Below are 21,901 nucleotides of genomic sequence, written 5' to 3'. Positions count from 1 at the left end.
CTGATTGAAGTGGATTTAACAAGTGGCGTCAATAAGGGATCATAGACTGTCATGGAAAGCGTTGTTAATAATTTGTCCTCTCTGTATATAGAGTGAATACCAGCACACTAGCCTCTCTCCTACCTGCTGTTTCTCCTCTCCGTTTCCTCTCCTGGACTCAGACCTGGCGCCGCTCTTCCCACTGTGCCGGCTCCCCTCATACCTCATAGAGGACCTGGACCCCGGTGATCCTGATGACCGTTCCCTGTGGGACCGCCTCTTCTCCCTCTCCCTCCTTCCTTTCTCCTTCTCCTCCTCTTGGGCCTTCAGCCTCCTCTCTTTCTCCCTCCTCGCTCTCTCCCTCTCCTCCCTCTCCTCCTCGCGGGTCTTCCTCTTGGTGGCCTGCTCTCTTCCAGGCTCCCCGTCTCCACTGTGGTCTCTTCGGTTTCCAGTGGATGGCTTTTGGCCTGCAGGGGGCGCCTGGTCCTGCTCCTTCCTGGCCTGCTCAGCGCCAGCCCTACTGGTGGACCGGACCCTGCACTCCTCCAGCAGCACCTTCAGGATCTCTGGGGTCACTCTGGGTAGAGCGGGGGCAGCCTGAACATCTGGAGTCGCCTTATCTTTTGGTTGTTTACCTGGAGGATTCTCAGCTGCAGCCTGGTCGGTGGTAACCTTGGTAGAGGATCTGTTCCTGCTCTCCTGTCGTAAGGCCTCTATGATGGCCGCCATCACTTTTGGGGCTGGGGTGGCTGTTGTGGAACTGGAAACAGACATTTTCTCAGTCTCTGGTTTAGCAGCTTGAGGAGCGGAGGTAGCATCTGAGGAGACTGGTTCTTCAGTTTCTTCGGACTCCGTTGTTGAAATGTCTGCAACCTTCTCTGTGACGACCTCTCCACCCTGACCTCCAGGTTCTCCCTGGTTCACTCCTGCTGGCTGTAAGGAAGATGCATCAGGCTCCTTCTCTTGATCCTTTCCTCCTAATGCTGGAGACTTTGCGGCTTGAACCCCTTTATCAACGTTCATCCCTTCATTCCCTGGCTGAACCTCCTGTCCTTCAACCTTAGTATCAACCCCTGTTCCTGACTCCACCTTTAATCCTGACTGAGACAGTGAGTCCTCCTGGCCACCAGGGGGCATAGTGGTCTCTGCAGTCTGGGAGTCATTGCCACCAGTTGAAGCTGTTGAGCCGGCAGAGGAGATGTCGACTTTAGGTAGATCAGTCTTGGGATCAGGTTTCCAGGAGAAGGCGAGCTTGTTGTTCTGAACAATGCAGGGAAACTTCTGGAAGCGGTTGAAGACACTCTTGGCCATGTCTGCTGTTCCCATCTCAAAGATGATCTGCATGGGGTAAAGAAAACAGGATTGGATGGATGGCGTGGAATTACTGTAGGCAGGGTAGATGCAAGACACTTGAACACACAAACACTTAAACGTTCCTCACTAAGATGTCCCTCCCTTTGACAGACACTTGAGCACACAAAGACACCCGTCCCGTCCCCCAACACACACCCCTCCCCACCCACAGGTCTCTCACCTTGTCCTTGAGTGCCAGAGTCTGTTGTACTGTGCCGAAGCGCTGGACCAGTTTCTGGATCTCTGTTGGGCCGGAGGGCGTGGCCGGGATGTTACTGACAACCAGGAGACGGTTCCAGTCATCATCACCTCCCTCCTCCGCCTTCAGCAGGACGTATTGGAAACATTGAAATGTATTCAATTACAAACAACTTTACTTGTACCAATTATTAGAAGAAGCTCAACTTTATAAATAGTTGTTAGAAATTGCAAAGGGACTGTGCAATAATTTATGCTCTTGGGTGTAATTCATTTCATTAGGTTAAATCATGTTTTAACATGCAGGTCTTAGATCAGTTGGGATTGTCTGTGTTTTTCTACCTTTTCCTTGGGGTGGCAACAATGCTATTATTAAGAGCCTTTCAGGTTAGCTGAAGCAACAGGAAAATACTCACACTAACAGGATTCCTGGGTCCCATTAATGAATGGAAAAGTGCCACCTGTGGTAATAAATAAAACGGAATGAAAAGTTCTTTATGTCATCACTGATCAAAGAAAAATAAGTTGAATGTGCATAAACACTCTTTTCATAGTGAACATTTATCATACTTTGCAGCAACCACCTGGAATTAAGTGAAGAAAACTGCCCAGAACAGAGGACGCTGGAGATGCACGGTTGAGGCCCTGTGCTCCACTAGGAGCTAATAGGGATCAGTCAGTCAAGCCACAGTATCTTACCGGTCTGTTGAAGTCCACCAGGAGGTTTGGGAGCAGGCTCATGTTCAGAACAGAGTCCTTGATGCAGACTGGCATGTCGTTGTAAAATTTCACCATCTCCTGGGCTGACTCCACATCCTGCATGGTGACCAGAGCCTGGGGAGGACCACAAACAGACAGTCAGTCATATTGGGCATACAAGTTATATTGTTTAAAATCGATGTGAAAATCATTTGATATTGCCATTATACTGACTATTTTACCCAAAGCATCTGACAGAACATTGACACCGCCAATATATTCAGCAGGTCCTACGTTGGAATCAAATTCCCAAACCTGGTCCTCCAGTACCCCCAACAGTACACATTTTTGTTGTAGCCCTGGACAAACACACCTGGTTCAACTTAATGAGGGCCTGATGATTAGTTGACAAGTTGAATCAGGTGTGCTTGTACAAGGTGTACTGTTGGGGTACTGGAGAACCAGGGTTTGGAAACACTGCCCTAAGCCACATAATGTGAAAGTGAGTGATTTATTGCGGATAGCGTGCCTACCTCACTGGGCTTGGTGATGAGGAGGATCTTGACAGGTGTTCCGAAGGGCTGGGCCAGCTTTGCGATATCAATCTCGGAGCAGCCGCTTTCAGGAAGTCCAGTAATCTTGACCATGCCCCTCTAAAAAGGGCAAACCACAGGAGACAAAGACCGTCATAATCAAGACGGGGAGTATTCAGTGAGGTATACAGAGATATCATGAATAGAGCTGACAGTCACACAATTTCCTATTCTACCTGTCCTGACGGAGCCAAATCAAGTCCAATCTACATGATAGATTTCTATCTAAACGTTCCATAATGTAGCATCCCCTGCCTGGGCCTATGAGATATCAGTTCAGTTCTGCACCTTGTTTTCCCTCTGCAGTCTTTTGAGTCTCTCGACCTGTCCCGCTCTACAGCCCCTCTTCCTCTTCCTCTGTGGCTTCACCTGCTCCCTGTGTATCTGTTGGGAAACCCATTTCATCTTACAGCTCAGACACCGCTGACTGACTGGCTGGCTGGCTGGCTGCCTCCCTGTTTTTTATTGTTTTAAAAGTGTTAAAGATTAACTGAAACACTAATCTTCCTGACACCCAGGACCTATATACTAGGTGGTGTCAGAGGAAGCCCCCCCCCCCCCCAAAGAAAATCACCCAAGTCATACTGTTCTCTCTGCTACCGCACAGCAAGCGGTTCTGAAGCGCCAAGTCAAGGAATAAAAGGCTCCTTAACAGTTTCTACCCCCAAGCCACAAGACTGTTGAACAATTAATCAAATGGCCACCCAGACTATTTACATTGAACCCCACCCCCTCATGTTTACACTGCTGCCACTCGCTGTTTATTATCTGTTACGTAATTTTCTTCTGTTACTTTTTAACTTTCGTTTATTTAGTAAATATTTTCTTAACTCCATTTCTTGAACTGCATTGCTGGTTAAGGGCTTTCACAGTAAAGTCTACACCTGCTGTATTCAGCACGTGACAACCGTCACTTACTTGTATTTCTGTAGATGTGATATATAATATTGAAAGACTTAATAATTTAAAAATTGTAATAGACATACTGGCAAATAAGAGACAGATAAACAAAAATAAAGCACCTCATTTGAATTCTTCTGACCAACGCTGGCTTCTGTGGGGGACAAAAAGTATAATGTTACATTTCACAACTCTTATTGATCAGGTCTATCAAACATCATTAGTTGTATATTAATCAAGACATCTAAGGCTGGCACCCTATTTGCTATTTAGTGCAATACCTTTGAGCAGAATACAATGCCCTATATAGGGAATAGGGTGCCATTTGGGATGCATTCCAAAAGAACATTAATTGTATGTTTTTTTTACCTGGGCCTTTGACGGTCAAGTTGGCCTCGTTGGGGGCTGCAGGTGTCTTGGGAGCACCGATCACTTCTCTATGGAGAGTAGTGAAATGTGTGAAGAACTGCCTCCGTAATAACACATGGCAAAGGTCAGGGGTCAAAGATAACCCTAGTATATACAGGTAATGCATAATGCTTACCCTTTTATAATGACAGGTATCGAGGAAGTAAGCTCCTCCTCGCCATTCTGTAAAACAAAGAAAAAAACGGATTAAATTTGATCAATCATCACCTTTCTTTATATTTAATTTTCTCCTCTTTGTCATTATTAGCTTCCTCACTACAAGGGAAACCTGAGCCAGTTCAATGATATACAGTCCAGTGGATGAATACCCATCTGGGAGCTGAGGTGGCTTTTGTACGGTAAGCAGGGAGGGACAAACCTGGTCGGAGACAGAGATGGGGTGTTCCCGTATGTTGAGAGTGAGGCACCCAGCCAGTGCTTTAGCGTCCTGCTCTTTCTGCATGCAAACAGTGGCCTGGAGGAACAGAGACACCGAGAGGGGCAGAAGTTAGACAGATGGATCCAAAACTAGTGATTTGGGGGGGGGGGGGTGTACAGCCACATATCTCAATATTATTTTTGCGCTAGTGGGCTGTACCTGCACCAGTATTCTTGCCACATAGCTTGTTCTCAATCTTCTTTCTGAATAGGAAGCCATTTTATTTTGCACTTCTAATTCCATGACAGATCAAAACTCGTTTTATCATGGCTCTCTCTTGTACCTTTGCAGCAGACATACCGTGAGCATTATGTTTGGAACATTGAATCGCAACAAAATAACAACATTGAATCGCAATACATATCGTGAGGTCCCTGGCACAGGAGCATTAGTGAGGTCAGGAACTGATGTTGGGCGATTAGGCCTGGCTCAACAGGGGGCGTTCCAATTCATACCAAAGGTGTTCGATGGGGTTAAGGTCAGGTCTCTGTGCAGGCCAGTCAAGTTCTTTCACACTGATCTTGACAAACCATTTCTGTATGGACCTCACTTTGTGCACGGGGGGGCATTGTAATGCTGAAACAGTAAAGGTCCTTCCCCAAACTGTTTCCACAAAGTTGGAAACACTGAATAGTCTAGAATGTCATTGTATGCTATAGCGTTAAGATGTCCCTTCACTGGAACTAAGGGGCAACCAAATTTTACAGTTGGCACTATGCATTGGGGCAGGTAGCGTTCTTCTGGCATCCGCCAAACCCAGACTCATCCGTCGGACTGCCAGATGGTAAAAAGTGATTAATCACTGCAGAGAACGCGTTTCCACTGCTCCAGAGTCCAATGACGGCAAGCTATACACCACCCCAGCCGACGCTTGGCATGGTGTTCTTAGGCTTGTGTGTGGCTGTCGGCCATGGAAACCCATTTCATGAAGCTCCCGACGAAGAGTACCTACTGACGTTGCTTCTAGAGGCAGTTTGAAAATCAGTAGTGTGTTGCAACCGAGGACAGACGATTTTTACGCGCTACGTGCTTCAGCACTTGGCGGTGCTGTTCTGTGAGCTTGTGTGGTCTACCACGTCGCGGCTGACCCGTTGTTGCTCCTAGACGTTTCCACTTCACAATAACAACACTTACAGTTGACCGGGGCAGCTCTAGCAGGGTAGAAATGTGACCAATTGACTTGTTGGAAAGGTGGCACCCTATGACGGTGCCATGTTGGTAGTCACTGAGCTCTTCAGTAAGGCCATTCTACTGACAACGTTTGTCTATGGAGATTGCATGGCGGTGTGCTCGATATTCTGCACCTGTCAGCAACGGGTGTGGCAGCAATAGCCGAACCTACTCATTTGGCGTCGTGTCCACATACTTTTGTATATATAGTGGATCAGTGTTTCCACTGCAGTCATTTATATGTAGTGCTGTGCCACGGCAAAATCATTCCCACCACGACAAAACAATATGGACCATTTCAGGAAGACTTTACAAATATATCTGCCTGGCGCACTTTGAAGATGTTACAACAGTCCACATTTACTTTTTGGAAGCTAACCAGTTAAAAGATCACATCTGGGGTAATAGAATAAATGCAGAGGGGCAACCCCATGCTTCAGCCTATTTATTGAGCCCTATAAAATCAGTTTTCCCCCCAAATTCCATTTTCTCTGTTTAGTTTTCCCAGGTTTCCGTTTTTTCAGGTTTTCGCTCTGAAAAATCACACTTTTATAAACAGGAAAACAAACAAATTGGATGCCGGGGAAATCGACTCCAAGGGGTAAACAAGATGTCTTCATATTTATCAAAAAGACACCACACTTAGCATTAAAGGGTTTGATGCCTAACTTGACACTCCCACAGTTATCTATACTCACTTTACTGTATTGCGGCTGCCCCTGGTTCTCCTCACCCTCCTCGTTCCTGATGATGAGGACATTGGTGACCTTGCCAAAGGACTGCACCAGTGACACCACTTCCTGGTACTTGGCATCTACAGGGAGGCCCGTCAGATAGAGCAAGTAGGAACCTGGAGGATTCTTCTTCTGCAGCGTTGGATTCGGCTTCTTCTGTGGTGCGTTGGAGGACTGGACCTAAAATCAAGGAAGGAAGGTTTACAAGCACTGCTTGTGTTGGATGGGAGTGTGAAGAAGCTGCTTATAAGTTAGTTCTAATTCAATTTGTGAAATTTCCCTAATGATATTACTACTGAAAGTAATTATTACTGATAATGTAGTTAATCTTAAGAGTAATGACACTGTGCATAGCAAACAAAAGATTGAACCAAAAGCTCCGCGAAGGGCACACCTCTGAGTCCTGTCCTAGGGCGGTATCCTTCCCGGCCGCTGGCTTGGCGCCTGGCTTAGAGGAAGCAGAGGAAGGTGGACGATGTGGCTTCTCAGACATGGACGCCGGAAACTTGCTGGTGGACGACAAATAGGACTCACGTTTCCCGGACTCGTGTTTTCCAGAAACCCCTGCTCTGTTGCCGTGGCCAGTCGCACACTTGGCGGGGTCATTTCTGGAACGCTTCAGGCCTTCTCGAGAGGAGCTCCCAGTAGATATCCCTGGAGGTATGGGTAACAGATGATGTCTGGGTTATAATGATGTAAATATATTACAGTAGATATCCCTGGATGTAGGAGTAACAGATGTCTGGGCTATAATGACGTAAATATATTACAGTAAATATCCCTGGATGTAGGGGTAAACAGATGTCTGGGCTATAATGACGTAAATATATTACAGTAGATATCCCTGGATGTAGGGGTGACAGATATCTGGGTTATAATGACGTAGATATATTACAACAAAAAGGAAGGTATTTGGACATAAATTATGGACTTTATCGAACAAAACAAACATTTGTGGAACTGGGATTCCTGGGAGTGCATTCTGATGAAGATCATCAAAGGTAAGTGAATATTTATAATGCTTTTTCTGACTTCTGTTGTCTCCACAACATGGCGGGTACCTGTATGGCTTGTTTTTGTGTCTGAGCGCCGTACTCAGATTATTGCATGGTGTGCTTTTTCCGTAATTTATTTTTTAAATCTGACACACAAGAATAAGAAGTAAGGGCTTGTAAGTAAGCATTTCACAGTAAGGTCTGCACATGTGACAAATAAAGTTTGATTTGATATATTACAGTAGATATCCCTGGACGTAGGGGTAACAAATGACATCTAGGTTATGACGATGTAGCACAGGGCAGATATATTACAATGCCAACAGACTAGCACTCCAGGAATACGCTTCACCTGGGTCTGGGAAACAGTGTCAACCACTAGCCCAGATTAGCATCTAGACAAAGTGGCTTACCTGAGGATTCGCTGGTTCTCTTCTCCGGCCTGTGAGCGCTGGAGGCAGAACGCCGATGGGACTGGGAGGGGCTGTGCCGGCCAGAGGTGTGGGGGGTGTGTCCATGGGAGGTGGGCGGAGAGATCCTTCTGCTTCGGTCCGGAGGGGGGGTGGGGGACCAGGACAAGGAACGGGACACTGAGCGGGAGGGAGAGCGTTCTAGGGAATGCCAGGTGGCACAGGCATCCTGACCTTGAGACGGGTCCCTCCTGGTTTGGGGCAAAGAGGGGAGAGAGGAGTCAGAAGAACAATATGACATTATATGTGATTCAAAGACCCAGTGACATACAACACCACAAGAGGAAAATGATAGGTGGTTTGTCAGTTGCACAGTTGTAATCTAAAAAAAGGTACGATTGGACAATCAGGGTGAAAAATAGGTAGTCCTACATTTTAGGAACATCTCTCACCTTGGGACATTTGGATTCCAGTCTGGATACCTTTGGGGGAGAAAGAAGAGACATGAGTACATCATCCATGGGTTATTGTTGAGTATTAATGGGTTAGTTAACTCTAAAAGTCTAAACCGTTGTGGGGGAGGGGTACTAAGCTAACATATGGAATTGTTTTAACTTCTCTAGAGTAGGGGGCAGCATTCGGAATTTTGGATGAAAAGCATGCCCAAATTAAACTGCCTGCTACTCGGGCCCAGAAGATATGATATGCATATAACTGGTGGATTTGGATAGAAAATCCTCTAAAGTTTCCAAAACTATTAAAATAGTGTCTGTAAGTATAACAGAACTGATTTGGCAGGCAAAAAACTGAGAAAAATCCATTCGGGAAGTATACTGTTTTTGGTTTTGTAGTTTTCTATTCAATGTTATTACAGTATCCATTGACTTAGGACTCAAATTGCAGTTCCTATGCCTTCCACTAGATGTCAACAGTCTTTAGAAATTGTTTCAGGCTTGTATTCTGAAAAAGGAGGGAATAAGAGCAGTCTGAATGAGTGGACCCTGCAGTGTCACAGAGCTTTTTCATGTGCGTGACCGAGAGAGTGCCTTTCATGTTTACCTTTTATATTGACAAAGTTATTGTCCGGTTGAAATATTATCGATTATTTAGGCTAAAAACAACCTGAGGATTGAATATAAACATCGTTTGACATGTTTCTATGAACTTTATGGATACAATTTGGATTTGTCGTCTGCCTGTTGTGACTGTTTAGCCTGTGGATTACTGAAGAAAACGCAAACAAAACTGAGGTTTTTGGATATAAAGAGACTTTATCGAACAAAATGAAATTTATTGAGTAAATGAATGTCTTCTGACTGCAACAATATGAAGATCATCAAAGGTAAGGGATAAATTTTATCTCTATTTCTGACTTGTGTAACTCTTCTACTTGGCTGGTTACTGTTTGTAATGATTTGTCTTCTGGGCTATGTTCTCAAATAATTGTTAAGTACGCTTTCGCCGTAAAGCATTTTTTATATTATTAATTATTATTATTTATTTTTTTATCTGACACCGTGGTTGGATTCACAAGAAGTTAATTTTTAAACCTATGTAAAATATGTTTTGTTTTCTGAATTTTTATAATGAGTATTCCTGTATTTTAATTTGGCGCTCTGCAATCTCACTGGATGTTGGCCAGGTGGGACGCTAACGTCCCACATACCCTTAAGATGGTCATACCATGGATCATTTAGCTATTTGATTTTGAATTTCTAGTACACCTTTAAGAATCCCCAAAAGCTAAAAAAATATATATCTATCTTTTAGGAAATATTGAATTTGGCCTCCTATAGCCCACAGAAATACATTGAATAACACATTCAGAAATGGCAACAAAAAAAAGGGACTACTCTTTTTTTTCATAAAGAATAAGGTTTTGAAGTGTCTGTCCTATATCTAGGATATAAGAAAGCTCAGGAAATGTTTTGTTTTACTTAACCCCTTATTTCTGTTGGAACAAAACTAACTCCTCCATAGTTCATTTGTTTGTAAGGGTTAGCTTTAGAAGGTCATGGAGCAAAACGGAGAACACCATCGTGTTTGTGAGTCACTGATAAACACCGCTGTAGCTCGGCCACCTATCACGGACACGGAAGGCTGACATAGGCGGATGTGATGGATTGAGACACAGCTCATGCAAAAATAAAATGATATCTGATATCTTAAACTGATGGATTTTGATGGGATTTATATATTTTTTTTTACTTAGACTGATGGGTGCTTCAATAGACATAAGGATTTTAACTGCCAGCATAGTTTTAGCATTATTTTTTTTTTTAAACACCCACTTGTTGCGCAGATCTCTGCAGCTAGCTGTGTGGTTGACTGTGTTCACATGATCGATCCAGTCCTGTGAGGAAAAAAACAAAAGAAAATAAAGAAATAATGGTTAGATATATACCAGAGTCCAGCAGAGAGATGTGATTGGTAGGATCACATTTACACCACCATAGTGCCTATGCATGCATTAAGGAGTGTGGTGGAAATGTATTATGTATATTTAGGGGTATTATTGATATGTATAGGTCTTCCATATCTTGAATGCATTCCTCAACAAGCTATCAAAAATATATGTATTGATACTACTTGTTCAAGTTTGAGGCATCAAATCAAATGGCAAAGTACTAAAGAAAGTTTCAAAATTTGAAGTTATGAAGAGACATTTTGGCAACAACCTGTAAAAAAAAAATGTAAATTGCAAAATGGTGTTTCTTGTATTAAAACAGCATTGATAATGTTTTTGTACACTGCAGAAGAGTGAATACTGGGTAAAGTTAGTCCTCTTCACCACAAATACGATTCAGCTTTTGCAGTTATATCCATGTCTTCTGCAATCTTCATCTTCTTCATCTTCATCATTAGCAGAGTACGGGTCAGGTTACTTTTTCAGGAGCAAATGTTTTTTTTTTTTTTCTCCTTTAGTGTTTAGTTGTTTTAATTGTTGAACAACTCAACAGTAACACCAACCATATGGATTTACAAAATAATGGTTTGAAAGGAGAAGACACCGTGTACGGTTAGATGCACACAATAATGTGATTATTGTGGATAGTCAGATCAATAAAATAGTTTAATAAAAACATTGACATACTTTGCAAGAAGAACGATTTCCTTAATAGTGCTGTTTACATGGACACATCTGGAATCAGGCTACCTGATGGCACTGACAGATGCAGAAAACTGCCAATCAAAATATACATTCTAGCACAGCGACCATGTTATTTTTTGGAAGCATATTTGATTCTGATTTCGGACATATAAAGTTTGTATGTGAAAACTATTTGTAAAGATGCATACATCGATGTTCCGAATTCACTTCACTCTCGCTAAAGACGGAGGCTCAGCTGGTGCTAGCACAACTGCAGATCACCTCTGGGATGCAGATTAAGGTATTTACATGTCCAAATTATTTGAAAGACTGCACAGAAAACCTGGTGTTTCAATCAGCGTAAGCACACCAATAGTACAAACGGTTTATGTGAATCAGACCTGTTAAACCATTGCTTAAAATATGTATATTTTTGTAAGTAGAACCAAATATTATGTGATGTATTTCACTGTGTTTTATGCCTGGTGTGTATGTAAAAGTGGTTATGGTGTTTAAAGGAAAAATCCACCCCAAAACTTTTTTCCCCCTCCTTCATTAGTCCATTGTTGATACAGTCCCAAAAGGTTTTGCATCATCATGACAATGTGGCAAGTGACATTTTGCTTCTTGAAAGTCCAATATCTTGAAAACTTGACTGCTGACATTCAAAACACTGTGGTAGTGTATCAACAGTGGACTAATGGAAACAAATACCAAACTATAGTTTGAGTGGATTTTTCCTCTAACTGCATTGGGCCTTTATAAAAGCTTAAAGGGATACTTTGTGATTTTGGAAATGAAGCCCTTTATCTACTTCCCCAGAGCCAGAGGAACTCATTGATACAATCTCTCTGTATCCAGTATGATGGAAGATAGAAGTAGCTTTGCGAACCAAAGCCAACTAGCATCAGCACAACAAATGGAAGTCTATGGTATCTACTAGCATGCTAGCAGTTGCCAAAGACTTCCAGTTATTGAGCTAATGCTAATTAGCAACTTCCTAACTGGACACAGAGAAAACAAATGGTATCCACGAGTTCGTCAGACTCCAAAATCCTGAAGTATCCGTTTAACAAAAACAAAATCTCTGCTTGGCGAACAACGTGTGCGGTACAGGTACGGTACTCACCTTAGCCCGTTCACATTGCATGTCGCACAGGGAGCAGGTGTGGGGGTACACCTTCGGAGGGTCCGCAGAGAAATCACCTATCATGGTGGGTGTTGGGAGCCTCTTGGTTGCGCTAGAGCTGCGTTTGGCACCGGTGGGTCTGGTTGATTTTGACGACTCACTCCTGGCTTCGAACTGTGGCCTTGTTCTGGACCCTTCGCGCTCCGAACGAGATCTTGATGGCGGCTCTCTGACGGGCGTTATTTTGTGCTTGTGAGCGTCGGGGATTGGAGCACGCCTCCTGTAGTCTTTGTCTTTCTTTGAGTCGGAGGAGTCGTCGTGCCGCCTTGGGGATTCAGCTTTACGTTTCAAAGACGAACCGGTGGGCTTTGACTCTGGTTTAGTCGCTCTCTCCTTAGGCGGTAGCTCGCGTTTGTAAGAGTCTCTACCCTCTTCCGCCGCCCTACTTGCGTGGCCGTAGTCGATAACTTTACCCGCCGTTTGCGTCACACTCAGAAAACGTGGGATGTTGGTCGTACATGAATGTGCAGGATGCCGCTGTGGTGGAGAAAGACGCAGCGGTGGCGGCAGGTTAGGAATAGCAGGGAGAGTTTGAGAGAACGCAGGAGGGCCTGTGTTTCTGTTTGTTTTGTGTATCTGTATGTCACGTAGGATGAAGGGCAGAGTGTCTGGAGTTAGTTGGTCATCAGGGTAGTGGCTGAGAACCTCCAGGTCATCGTTTGACAAACCGAAGCCGGCCAGGATACTGCCTGCGCTCTCGGGTACGTACAGACCCTGCATGTTTCCACCCTGTGGACGAGCCGGTTCAGAAACAGGAGCATTCCAGCTTTGCATGCCCCCTCCTGAATGCCCGCTGTTGGGGTTAGCATGAGAGTGGGAGGACTGCTGGAGGTGCTGCTGCTGATTGAGACCAAAGAGTTTACTGGGAGTCTGGTAGTTGGACCAGTCCACATCTTGCATCTGATTCTGCTGGTCATCGCAGGAGAGCGAGACAAGGTTGTTGCTGTTAGAATAGGCAGTCTCTGAACTCCCACCCTGACCGTCCCCGTGCATGCGGGGATCTACACAGTGCTGCCGGGAGATCTGGGTATTCTGGTTGAGTAGTCGGTGGTCCTCGTCCCTCCCGCCCTGAACACGGACAGAGATCGCTGACTCCAGCTCCTCGGGTAGCCGTGTTTGCGGCGGGAACTGACCCGCCTGGTAGCTGTTCATCTGGGCCATGTTGTTGCCATCCGTAGAGTGGCCGGGTTGTTGTTGATGGTATGGCATGTTCCTGGGCCTGTTGAAGGGTGGCCCCTGTTGCTGAGGCTGGTACATGACGGTGGCGAGCGGCTGAGCGATGTTGTTGGCAGCTGCTTGCTGGAGAAGGTTGAGCAGGGCCAGTTGCTGGTTGCCGTGGTTACTGGCAGCAGCGATGATGCTCAGTTGGTGCAGGGCTAGTTGGGCTTTGATCTGGGCCAGGCGGATAGCCGCGGACGGTCCGAAGAGGAACGGGGTTCCCCGGCCTATGGTACCGAAGGCACTGGCTGCCCTATCTGCCCAAGCTGATAGAGGGTAGAGCTGGGATGGACTTTCCGTGAGCAACGCGAAGCTGAGAGGTGGAAAGCAGAAACAGGATTACAGATGCTGGGCCTTCTCAAATTTGATTTGCTTGTATTATTTCTTCTTTTTGGTTTTCTTACAGGAGGGGGTCCCTATGTAGTGAGAAATGTTTATCATTTCACTGTTTTTGTTTCCTTTTAAATTGAGGGGAGGGAAAATTCCATCATCTTCTCTTAAACATCTTGCAGTCATGCTCTTTTACAGGGTGGAAAAGCAAAGCAATGTTAACTATCTTCAACACCATTAGACTCACCATCAATTTGATACAAAGGCCAAGAAAAGAATAACATGTGGAAGTACAACAATGAGAGGTACCCAATGGCACTTGTTTTGGACATACCCACCACATTAACAATTTTCTGGGAGAAAAACTAAACTGAGCTAATGGGCATGTTAAGATGTCATAGTAGAATGGACCCGTTGCTACTTGTATCAGGTGTCACAGAAAACAGGCCATTACGTACACTAGCACAACTCAATCTCCTAAAAATATATATACACTTTGTGGCCTGCAAATGGATTATTTTGATTTGGATAAAAGACCAGCAACCTACTCTAAAAAGTGGTATTATGAGATATGTAAAAGGCTGCCACTGGAGAAAACAAATTCCATACTTCAGAACAAAGGCGGGGGAAGTATGGGCCCCCTTCATGCTATCTTTCCCCTAATCTTGCAGATACCCTGAGAAATGTCATGAGTAATAAGAAAGAATATTTATTTTTGTTAATGTAATAAAAATGTAATTATGTTATGTATTGTACAGGTAACTGTCAAAATAAAGTAAACACCAACATATAGTGTCTTAAAAGGGCGTTGGACCACCACGAGCCGCCAGAACAGCTTCAATGCGCCTTGGCAGATTCTACAAGCGTCTGGAACTCTACTGGAGGGATGTTGTTGTTGATGGTGGTGTAGAATTGGGTTAAGATCTGGTGACAGACGGCCATAGCATATGGTTTACATCGTTTTCATTCAACAAACCATTTAGTGACCACTCATGCCATGTGGATGGGGACATATTCATCTCGGATGTGACCACTCCCATCGGGATAGAATTTCTTCACCATAGGTTGACGGTGATCACTCACTCAGAATGGCTGTGTATTTATTGACATTTACCTTGCCCACTTAAGTGACCGAGTGGACCTAAACCAAATGTTCATTTCGGTGAACTGTTGGAATCATGGAAATGTATTATTCTAATTCTATAGTTAGAATATAATAGCGGACACTTTGGATACAGTGTTGGTTGACATGAAAATGAACAAAAATGCCAGGGAGGAGACAAGGTAGCAACCAAAGTGTTGATAAGTGTTTCCTAGGGAACCCTATAATCTTAGGCTACATATAATGTTCTCTTAGCAACTGCATGTAGCGAACATACTCAGGCTTCACGTATCCCTCTGATTTAGAAGATAATGTTGCACAAACATTCTGATTTAGGTCTACACCATCACTGGTATTATCAGGCTGTATAGCTAGTTACATTTTCTCTGACTCAGTACATGTATTAGCTAACGGGGCTAGGTCTGTGTGGAAAGCGGCACAGAAAGAGAGCGGAAAGAGATGACTCAAGTAGTGGAGTAAACTATAAAAATGGACATTACACATGGCGTATCAGATCTAACAAACCAAACATTCAAATACCGTTATAGAAGGTAAAGTTAAAACCCAAACCGGTCCGTACACCAAATACCGGTATATTTGAGCAATAAGGGAAGAGGGGGTGTGATATACGGCCAATATACCACGGCTAAGGTCTGTTCTTAAACACGACACAACGCAGAGTGCCTGGATACAGGCCTTAGCCATTGTATATTGGCAATATACAACAAACCCCAGACGTGCATTATTGCTATTATAAATAAATGTTTTGCCATACTCGTGGTATACAGTCTGATATACCACAGCTGTTAACCAATCAACATTCAGGGCTCGAACCACCCAGTTTCTAATGTAAAATACGGTATACCAACCAGCCCTGTCACTTTTGTTTTCTGTTGCTAATGTTATGTTTTATGTAATCTTGATTCTTGCTTGTATTCAAATATATGTACAATTTGATATGATGTTGACCTGAAACAAGGAATATTAAGGGGAAATTATACATAAATTCAATTGAAGCCCAAACAGCATAATTTTTTACACCGTTTTCAGATGACAGACCGATTCAATTGTAAAGGCGTCCGCCTGCTTCCCAGCCGAAACAGTTCAGAAGGGTTTGTGCATGTATTATGATGACATTGTGACGTTTTTGTTCATTTCGGACTTCAGTAAAGTTTTCTTCGGTTGTTCGGGCACACATTTTTCTCTCGAGGCAAGCCGAAGTCGGTGGTAGCCGAAGTCTACGCCCATTTCATCTGTGCCTGGTCAACAGTAGGGATTTTCTATAAAGTCTGTCATTCAATGAGAGACGACTCATTTTCACACAAATTGTTTTCATTGAGAAATACTGCACCAAACATCTTAGATGTAAAATTGGGCGAGTAAGCTCTCCTGTGCAAAAACATTACAATTAATGACCAATTTCTTGAGTTATCTTAGATTAATTCTAACTATTTTGAGAAAGTGTATAAAGGTATTATAAGGGAATATGTGAGAACACTAGTTCGTTTCGCATAGGCGCCAGTCGAACTGAAGCATGCCTTAAGGAGTCCATGAGTAAACACAATTTTGCCATTAGACTCTGATGATAGTCTATCTTGTAATTGAGAAGTCCATCAGCATCCTGCACAGATTTAGTCCACCCATCAAGCAAGCTTGTGTGAATATTAGGGATAGGTTAGTTAGACGCTAATCTGGGTTGGCATCATACATCAGTCTCAAAGAGCAGAAGTTCTATGCATAAGAAAGGACAAGTATATAGGATTCTGTTCAAATGACAATGGGTGCAGTAACTAGGAACTTACTCAATTGATAGAGGCTAACTACCTTTAAGGCCTATTGATGACAGCAATGGAGGATGGTGGGTTGAGCTATAGGAGGACGGGCTTATAGTAATGGCTGGAATGGAATAAATACAACAATATCAAGCACAAACATATGGAAACCACATTTGACTACGTTCCATTAATTTAATTCCAGCCATTACAATGAGATTGTCCTCCTATAGCTCCTCCCACCAGCCTCTACTGGAAGATCATATGTCTGGCCATAAAAGCCCAGACACTTTCTCTAAACTTTAACATGCATCACTTGCAGTACAGTTTGGGAAACATACAGAACGTGTCTTCCATATCAATGAGAAATAATTTTCATAAAACAAAAAGGTTAAATTACTACAAAGCTTTATAGGGTTAGGTTTCCCACACTGCCATATTTCCATGTTACAGTGCTTGTTTACGGAAAACGCCAGTCAACTCTGTGCTAATTATCTATCTGCATCTCCGAACACCTGAGTATTAACAGAAGACGGACGCCACAAACCTGTTGTCACATAAAGATACTATCAGCTGCAACTGCGTTAACCCGGTCCAACTCCGCCCCTTTCTCAATTTCCAGAAGAGAAATGGGGTATGCCTTTGGTGGTTAGTTATGCGTCATTCTGGTCATGCGCATCGAAACAGCTAGTTCGTTAACCAGTAACTTCGTTAACCAGTAACTACATATGTGTTGACGTAATTTCAAAAGATTTGTTTTTGGAGAAATGGCACTTTGGGCAAATATCTTATTCATCCAATTGAGTTTTTAATGTATTAAATGACCTGGTATGATGGGTGCATTGATCAGTTATACCGTTTGAATACGTTATTTTTTACCCAAAGCCGACCTTTAAAACAGTAACTGTATATTTTCCATTTGTGAAATTGTTTTGATGTGATATGAAAGTAGAAAGCTTTATGTTTCTAGAACCATAGCGCAATTGAAAATCGATACACATTTAGATGGAGTATTTGGCTGCCAGGGCCAATTCCCCTCTAAATAGAACATGTAACGGTAAGGCCCTTGCACTATAACGTTACTCCGACCTTAGCTTCTAGTCCATTATTGGGCTACTAGCAACATAGCTGTAGTTGGCCGGTTATTCATTTACATGAGTTAGATCGCTAATATAAACACGACTTTCTCTAACTGTACTGTAAAGTTAGCCTATACATTATATACAAACTGCACAAGATGTCAAATGCCGCTTAATTACAAACGCATTGAGTCGCTCTGATGCTAACCAGTTGAAATTAGGAGTTAGTTACAATGCTAGTTAGCTAACCTAATCAGCAAGGTCCTGTAATGCTCATTTTATTGGCTAGTACCAACCAGCTGTGCACTCGTGCAAATACATTCCTGTCGTTTTATAACTTAGGTTTGCGGAAAAACAGGTTCCACAATGACTAGCTGCAGTGTCCGACTAAATGCAGCTTTCCAGGCCTAACGTTAGGTTAGCTAGCTAGCTGCATTGTAAAGCCATTTTGTTTTTTGCTGCGATGCCAGTAGCAGAACGAGGAAGCATGAATGGTATTTTATCCCCGAACAAACGGTGATTAATATCCGTGAAGATGCTATTTTTGAAAATAATCTGTTTAGACATAGCTACCTGTCATACAATACCGGGTGTGGTTCTTTGTTTGTCTTCGTGGGACCTGTTGAAATCGGCTCTTCTCTTCCCTGTGAAGAAGGATATAACCGCTTGCGCAAAAAGCACTACAATGAAAACAGGCTGACTAATCGAGAGCAGAACCAATGATTAAATCTTAGGCATTAAATCGAATCTTATTGCGACTTTTCTGCTCAAAAAAAGACGTACGCCACACATACAGTATCTTATTTTCTATCAAAATGTGTAAATTATAGTTTATTCATCACTATAATTTATGTAAACTACAAACAACGTTTCTACCACTCTACCAGCATAAATCAGAGTTATTTAGTGCTCCTATTTGCAATTTTTTTGTGAAGTTATGACAGATTGCATATTTGGTCAATATTGAGATATTAGACATTTGTTAGGGAAACTTTTGTTACATGCTTCTGTATTAGATACCTACTGTTATGTTTATGTTTTTCAAAACAGTACATACATTCAGGATGAGGCTAAATTAGGATTTGAGACTGCATCAACCTCAACACTACTATGTCTTTCTCTTAACAATGCAAACATGTCTAACTTGATTTTTAAAGTCACCCCTGATGGGAATAAATAAAGTTGCATAGAATTTACTGTGTCCTGTGATTGGCTGTTCCCAACATTCCGGTGTGTCTGTGGCCAAAGCTCCCATGACCGTCTCATTAGCTCGTGACTTGACGAATTATCAGGCTTGTAACGGCAACTGCCTTCATTCCCCCTGGGTCATATTAAACTGCTGTCATCCACACACTGATAGAGAGAGGGATAGACAGAGGCTGTGTACGTGTGAGCAAGAGAAATAGTGTGTTTGTGAGATATAGGCCTAGGTCCTAGAGAATGGGCATTTTGTGTGTGTGTGTGTGTGTGTGTGTGTGTGTGTGTGTGTGTGTGTGTGTGTGTGTGTGTGTGTGTGTGTGTGTGTGTGTGTGTGTGTGTGTGTGTGTGTGTGTGTGTGTGTGTGTGCGTGTGTTTATGAGAGACAGAAGCTGTATGTTTGAGAGACAGAGGGAATGATGGAGAGAAGGGGGGACGAGAGAGAGAGAAGGAATGAGAGACAGCGTGCCGGTGTATTTAAACATGCCACAGACATCTGATCCAAGCGATGTATTCGATACCAGAAACATTTAAAAACAGACACAGTAACACATGATCCATCCATGCCGGCCTGGTAATCGATACGGGGATGAACTATCTGACAACATTATGTACTGTATGCGTTATCTCTCTCAGTGGGTTTGGTGGTGGTGGGGGTCCGAATGACTTGCCTCTCAATCATATTTCCTGTCATAACTGGTTGCTGTTTGCGTCACCAAAGTGCACCTGTGGGCAATGTCCCCCGTACCCCACGGCGGCCGATGCTAGATTTGGAGACATGTCGTGGGGATGAAAAACACACAACCCCTGCCTTTGGAATCCACCTCACCTCTGAACTCTGAGTCAGATTATAGATTTTTTTTCTTCATCATGCAAATTCCCATCACTCAACCTGCCTGACTCCCTTGCTGTGTCCCATCTCTCTCTCTTTCTCTCTCTCTTACTCCACTCCCCCCTTTCTTTCTCTCTCGTCTCCCCCCTACCCCTCGCCACCGCCCCAGGGCCCCTACCCTTCGCCACCGCACCTGTTCGCAGAGTTCTTTGGAGTCACTCACGTTTCATGATCAATGAGGTGAAAGATACATTTGGCTGTCGTAAATTTACCCCTTAGCCCCGCGCCTCACCCCTCAGCCTCATGACAATCATTATTTATTGGACAGAGATGCACATTATTCAAACACCTGTCTGACTGGATAAACAAGTTCTCATAATGTTGACAGGATAGGGTAAGGAACGGACGGGACGGCTAGCATACGTATTCAGGGAGATACGTGGATCATGGGCAGGCAGCATTAGCTAATGGAGATGTACGTATGCCATCTTGTATGTGTACAAAACAAATACCAACCATATCACAAGATGACAAGATGTTTGCTGTTGCTATGCGTGTTGCATGAGCATGTGAAGACAAGCCATTGACTACTGTCAGTCCATGACGGTGGAGGGTGTGTTCAGTTACTTTCCCATTCTAAGGGAAACGAAGAAGATGATGATGATGATGATGGTGATGCACATGACATGTTATTTTCACAGGTAATAATATGGTTATTGTTGGGGTGGGAAACAGAACATGTCTGTAAATTCTCCAGGCATTCCATAACCTGTGTGACTACGATTTCAAATCAAATAGGGGCCTACCATTTATTTGTCCAGGCTATTTCTGTGGCATAGTGCATTTATATAATAATCATATCAAATTGTTAATCAAACTTCATGACTGACCACACTGAGAAAATAACATATCTCTATTTCGCCAGTCTCGACTAAATAAGATGATCATGTGCTCTTGCTACCAGAATATCCCTAACAAGTATACTCTCACTGCCCATCTTGTTCCGTAGACCCAACACTCTCTTATATCAGCCGCCCGCGTCCTTAGATTACAGAGCTCCAACTATTACTGCTGATGCATGGTGTGTGGTTGTCGTTGCTGTCGTAAGCCTACCCTAGGTGCTGGGACAAAGGTGGCGGGTTGTGGGGGGAGTCGGGTTGTGAAGGCACGTGCGTGGTGTTTCAAATCAAACTCGGAACGATGAGAGAAGACACTGAAGTTATTTGGTGCAGACAGGATGAAAATGATACGGTTGCCCCAGGTGGGACAAACAGAGCGGTATGGGGTGTTTCTCACTTCCCCCCCATGGGGTTTGCATCATCAGCAGTCAAAGCGAGGGGAAGACAGCCTGGGTGTTAACAGTGCTGGATAATGGCTTGGCTTCCAGTCTGGCTTGTGATATCATCAATGTGTAATACAGTACTACAGTGTAGGACTAATTAAGAGCAGGTGGTGGACTGGAGAGGATTCAGGCTGACTGAATTCAGAAGTCAGACTTCCATGCTAGAGCAAATCTCTCCTCCGGACCCCCAGCAGCTCCATGTATTTGATGTATTCCAAAGCTAACACACATGATTCAACTTGTCAACTATATAATTATCAAGCCCTTGAATAGGTGAATCAGGTGAACGAGTTCAGGGGTACAACTAAATTGTAAAACTACTGGGGTCCCAGAGGAGAGGTTTGAAAACCTCTGTACTAGAGAGGTATCTCAGCAATCCACCTTGAGTTTGAACTGGCCCCTAAACACAGACCTAGGATCAGATGTCCTCAGCCGAAATCCTCATTAGGATAGAACATATCTGACCCTGGAACCAGCGGTTAAGGTCAACTCCTATCAACTCCTACAACAGAACATAGTTAGACCAAGTAACAACACAATCAATAGGGAAATGTAGCTTTGTTTGCACATCATGAATATTCCTCAGTAGATGAACTGAATCTGCCCACACTGTCGCCTAAACGACCGCTAACGTATCTATTACACCCAAGGGGATTGGATTGGATGAATCACTCAATGTAACACCCCTGAACTGCCCTGTTAGTCCCCCACCCCGACCCCTCTTTGCAATGTGGCAGTAATGCATGACAGGTGTAGGCTTCATGACTTTGAGCGGAACGCAGTAGTCGGGAGTGTAAATTAACAGCGTCGCCAGCCGTTCCGTTCCACGCCCTCAAACATCCCAGAGTGGCTGAGCCATCAACAGCTCCAT

The 21,901-nt window shown here is 43.7% G+C and overlaps 1 protein-coding gene across 1 annotated transcript in view; it reads right to left on the bottom strand.

Annotated features, from left to right (window-relative positions):
• The window catches only part of LOC139579757 (zinc finger protein 638-like), a 176,771-nt gene that overhangs the window by 10,179 nt on the left and 144,691 nt on the right, over positions 1-21,901 (bottom strand). Inside the window, exons 4-19 of the mRNA XM_071408578.1 lie at positions 12,099-13,689; positions 10,170-10,231; positions 8,331-8,360; positions 7,882-8,129; positions 6,868-7,127; positions 6,438-6,653; positions 4,510-4,605; positions 4,267-4,313; positions 4,092-4,159; positions 3,845-3,876; positions 3,111-3,206; positions 2,763-2,882; positions 2,230-2,364; positions 1,947-1,991; positions 1,514-1,654; positions 124-1,317 (exon numbers count right to left, since the gene is read on the bottom strand). Of these exons, the coding sequence (XP_071264679.1) occupies positions 124-1,317; positions 1,514-1,654; positions 1,947-1,991; positions 2,230-2,364; positions 2,763-2,882; positions 3,111-3,206; positions 3,845-3,876; positions 4,092-4,159; positions 4,267-4,313; positions 4,510-4,605; positions 6,438-6,653; positions 6,868-7,127; positions 7,882-8,129; positions 8,331-8,360; positions 10,170-10,231; positions 12,099-13,689 (4,381 nt within the window). The remainder of the gene's footprint in view (positions 1-123; positions 1,318-1,513; positions 1,655-1,946; positions 1,992-2,229; positions 2,365-2,762; positions 2,883-3,110; positions 3,207-3,844; positions 3,877-4,091; positions 4,160-4,266; positions 4,314-4,509; positions 4,606-6,437; positions 6,654-6,867; positions 7,128-7,881; positions 8,130-8,330; positions 8,361-10,169; positions 10,232-12,098; positions 13,690-21,901) is intronic.

This window comes from Salvelinus alpinus, chromosome 6 (assembly GCF_045679555.1).
Source record: "Salvelinus alpinus chromosome 6, SLU_Salpinus.1, whole genome shotgun sequence".
In the NCBI taxonomy this organism is placed as follows: Eukaryota; Metazoa; Chordata; class Actinopteri; order Salmoniformes; family Salmonidae; genus Salvelinus; species Salvelinus alpinus.
The sequence above is the reverse complement of the archived record's forward strand: the minus strand, read 5'-3'. Positions and strand labels throughout refer to the sequence as shown.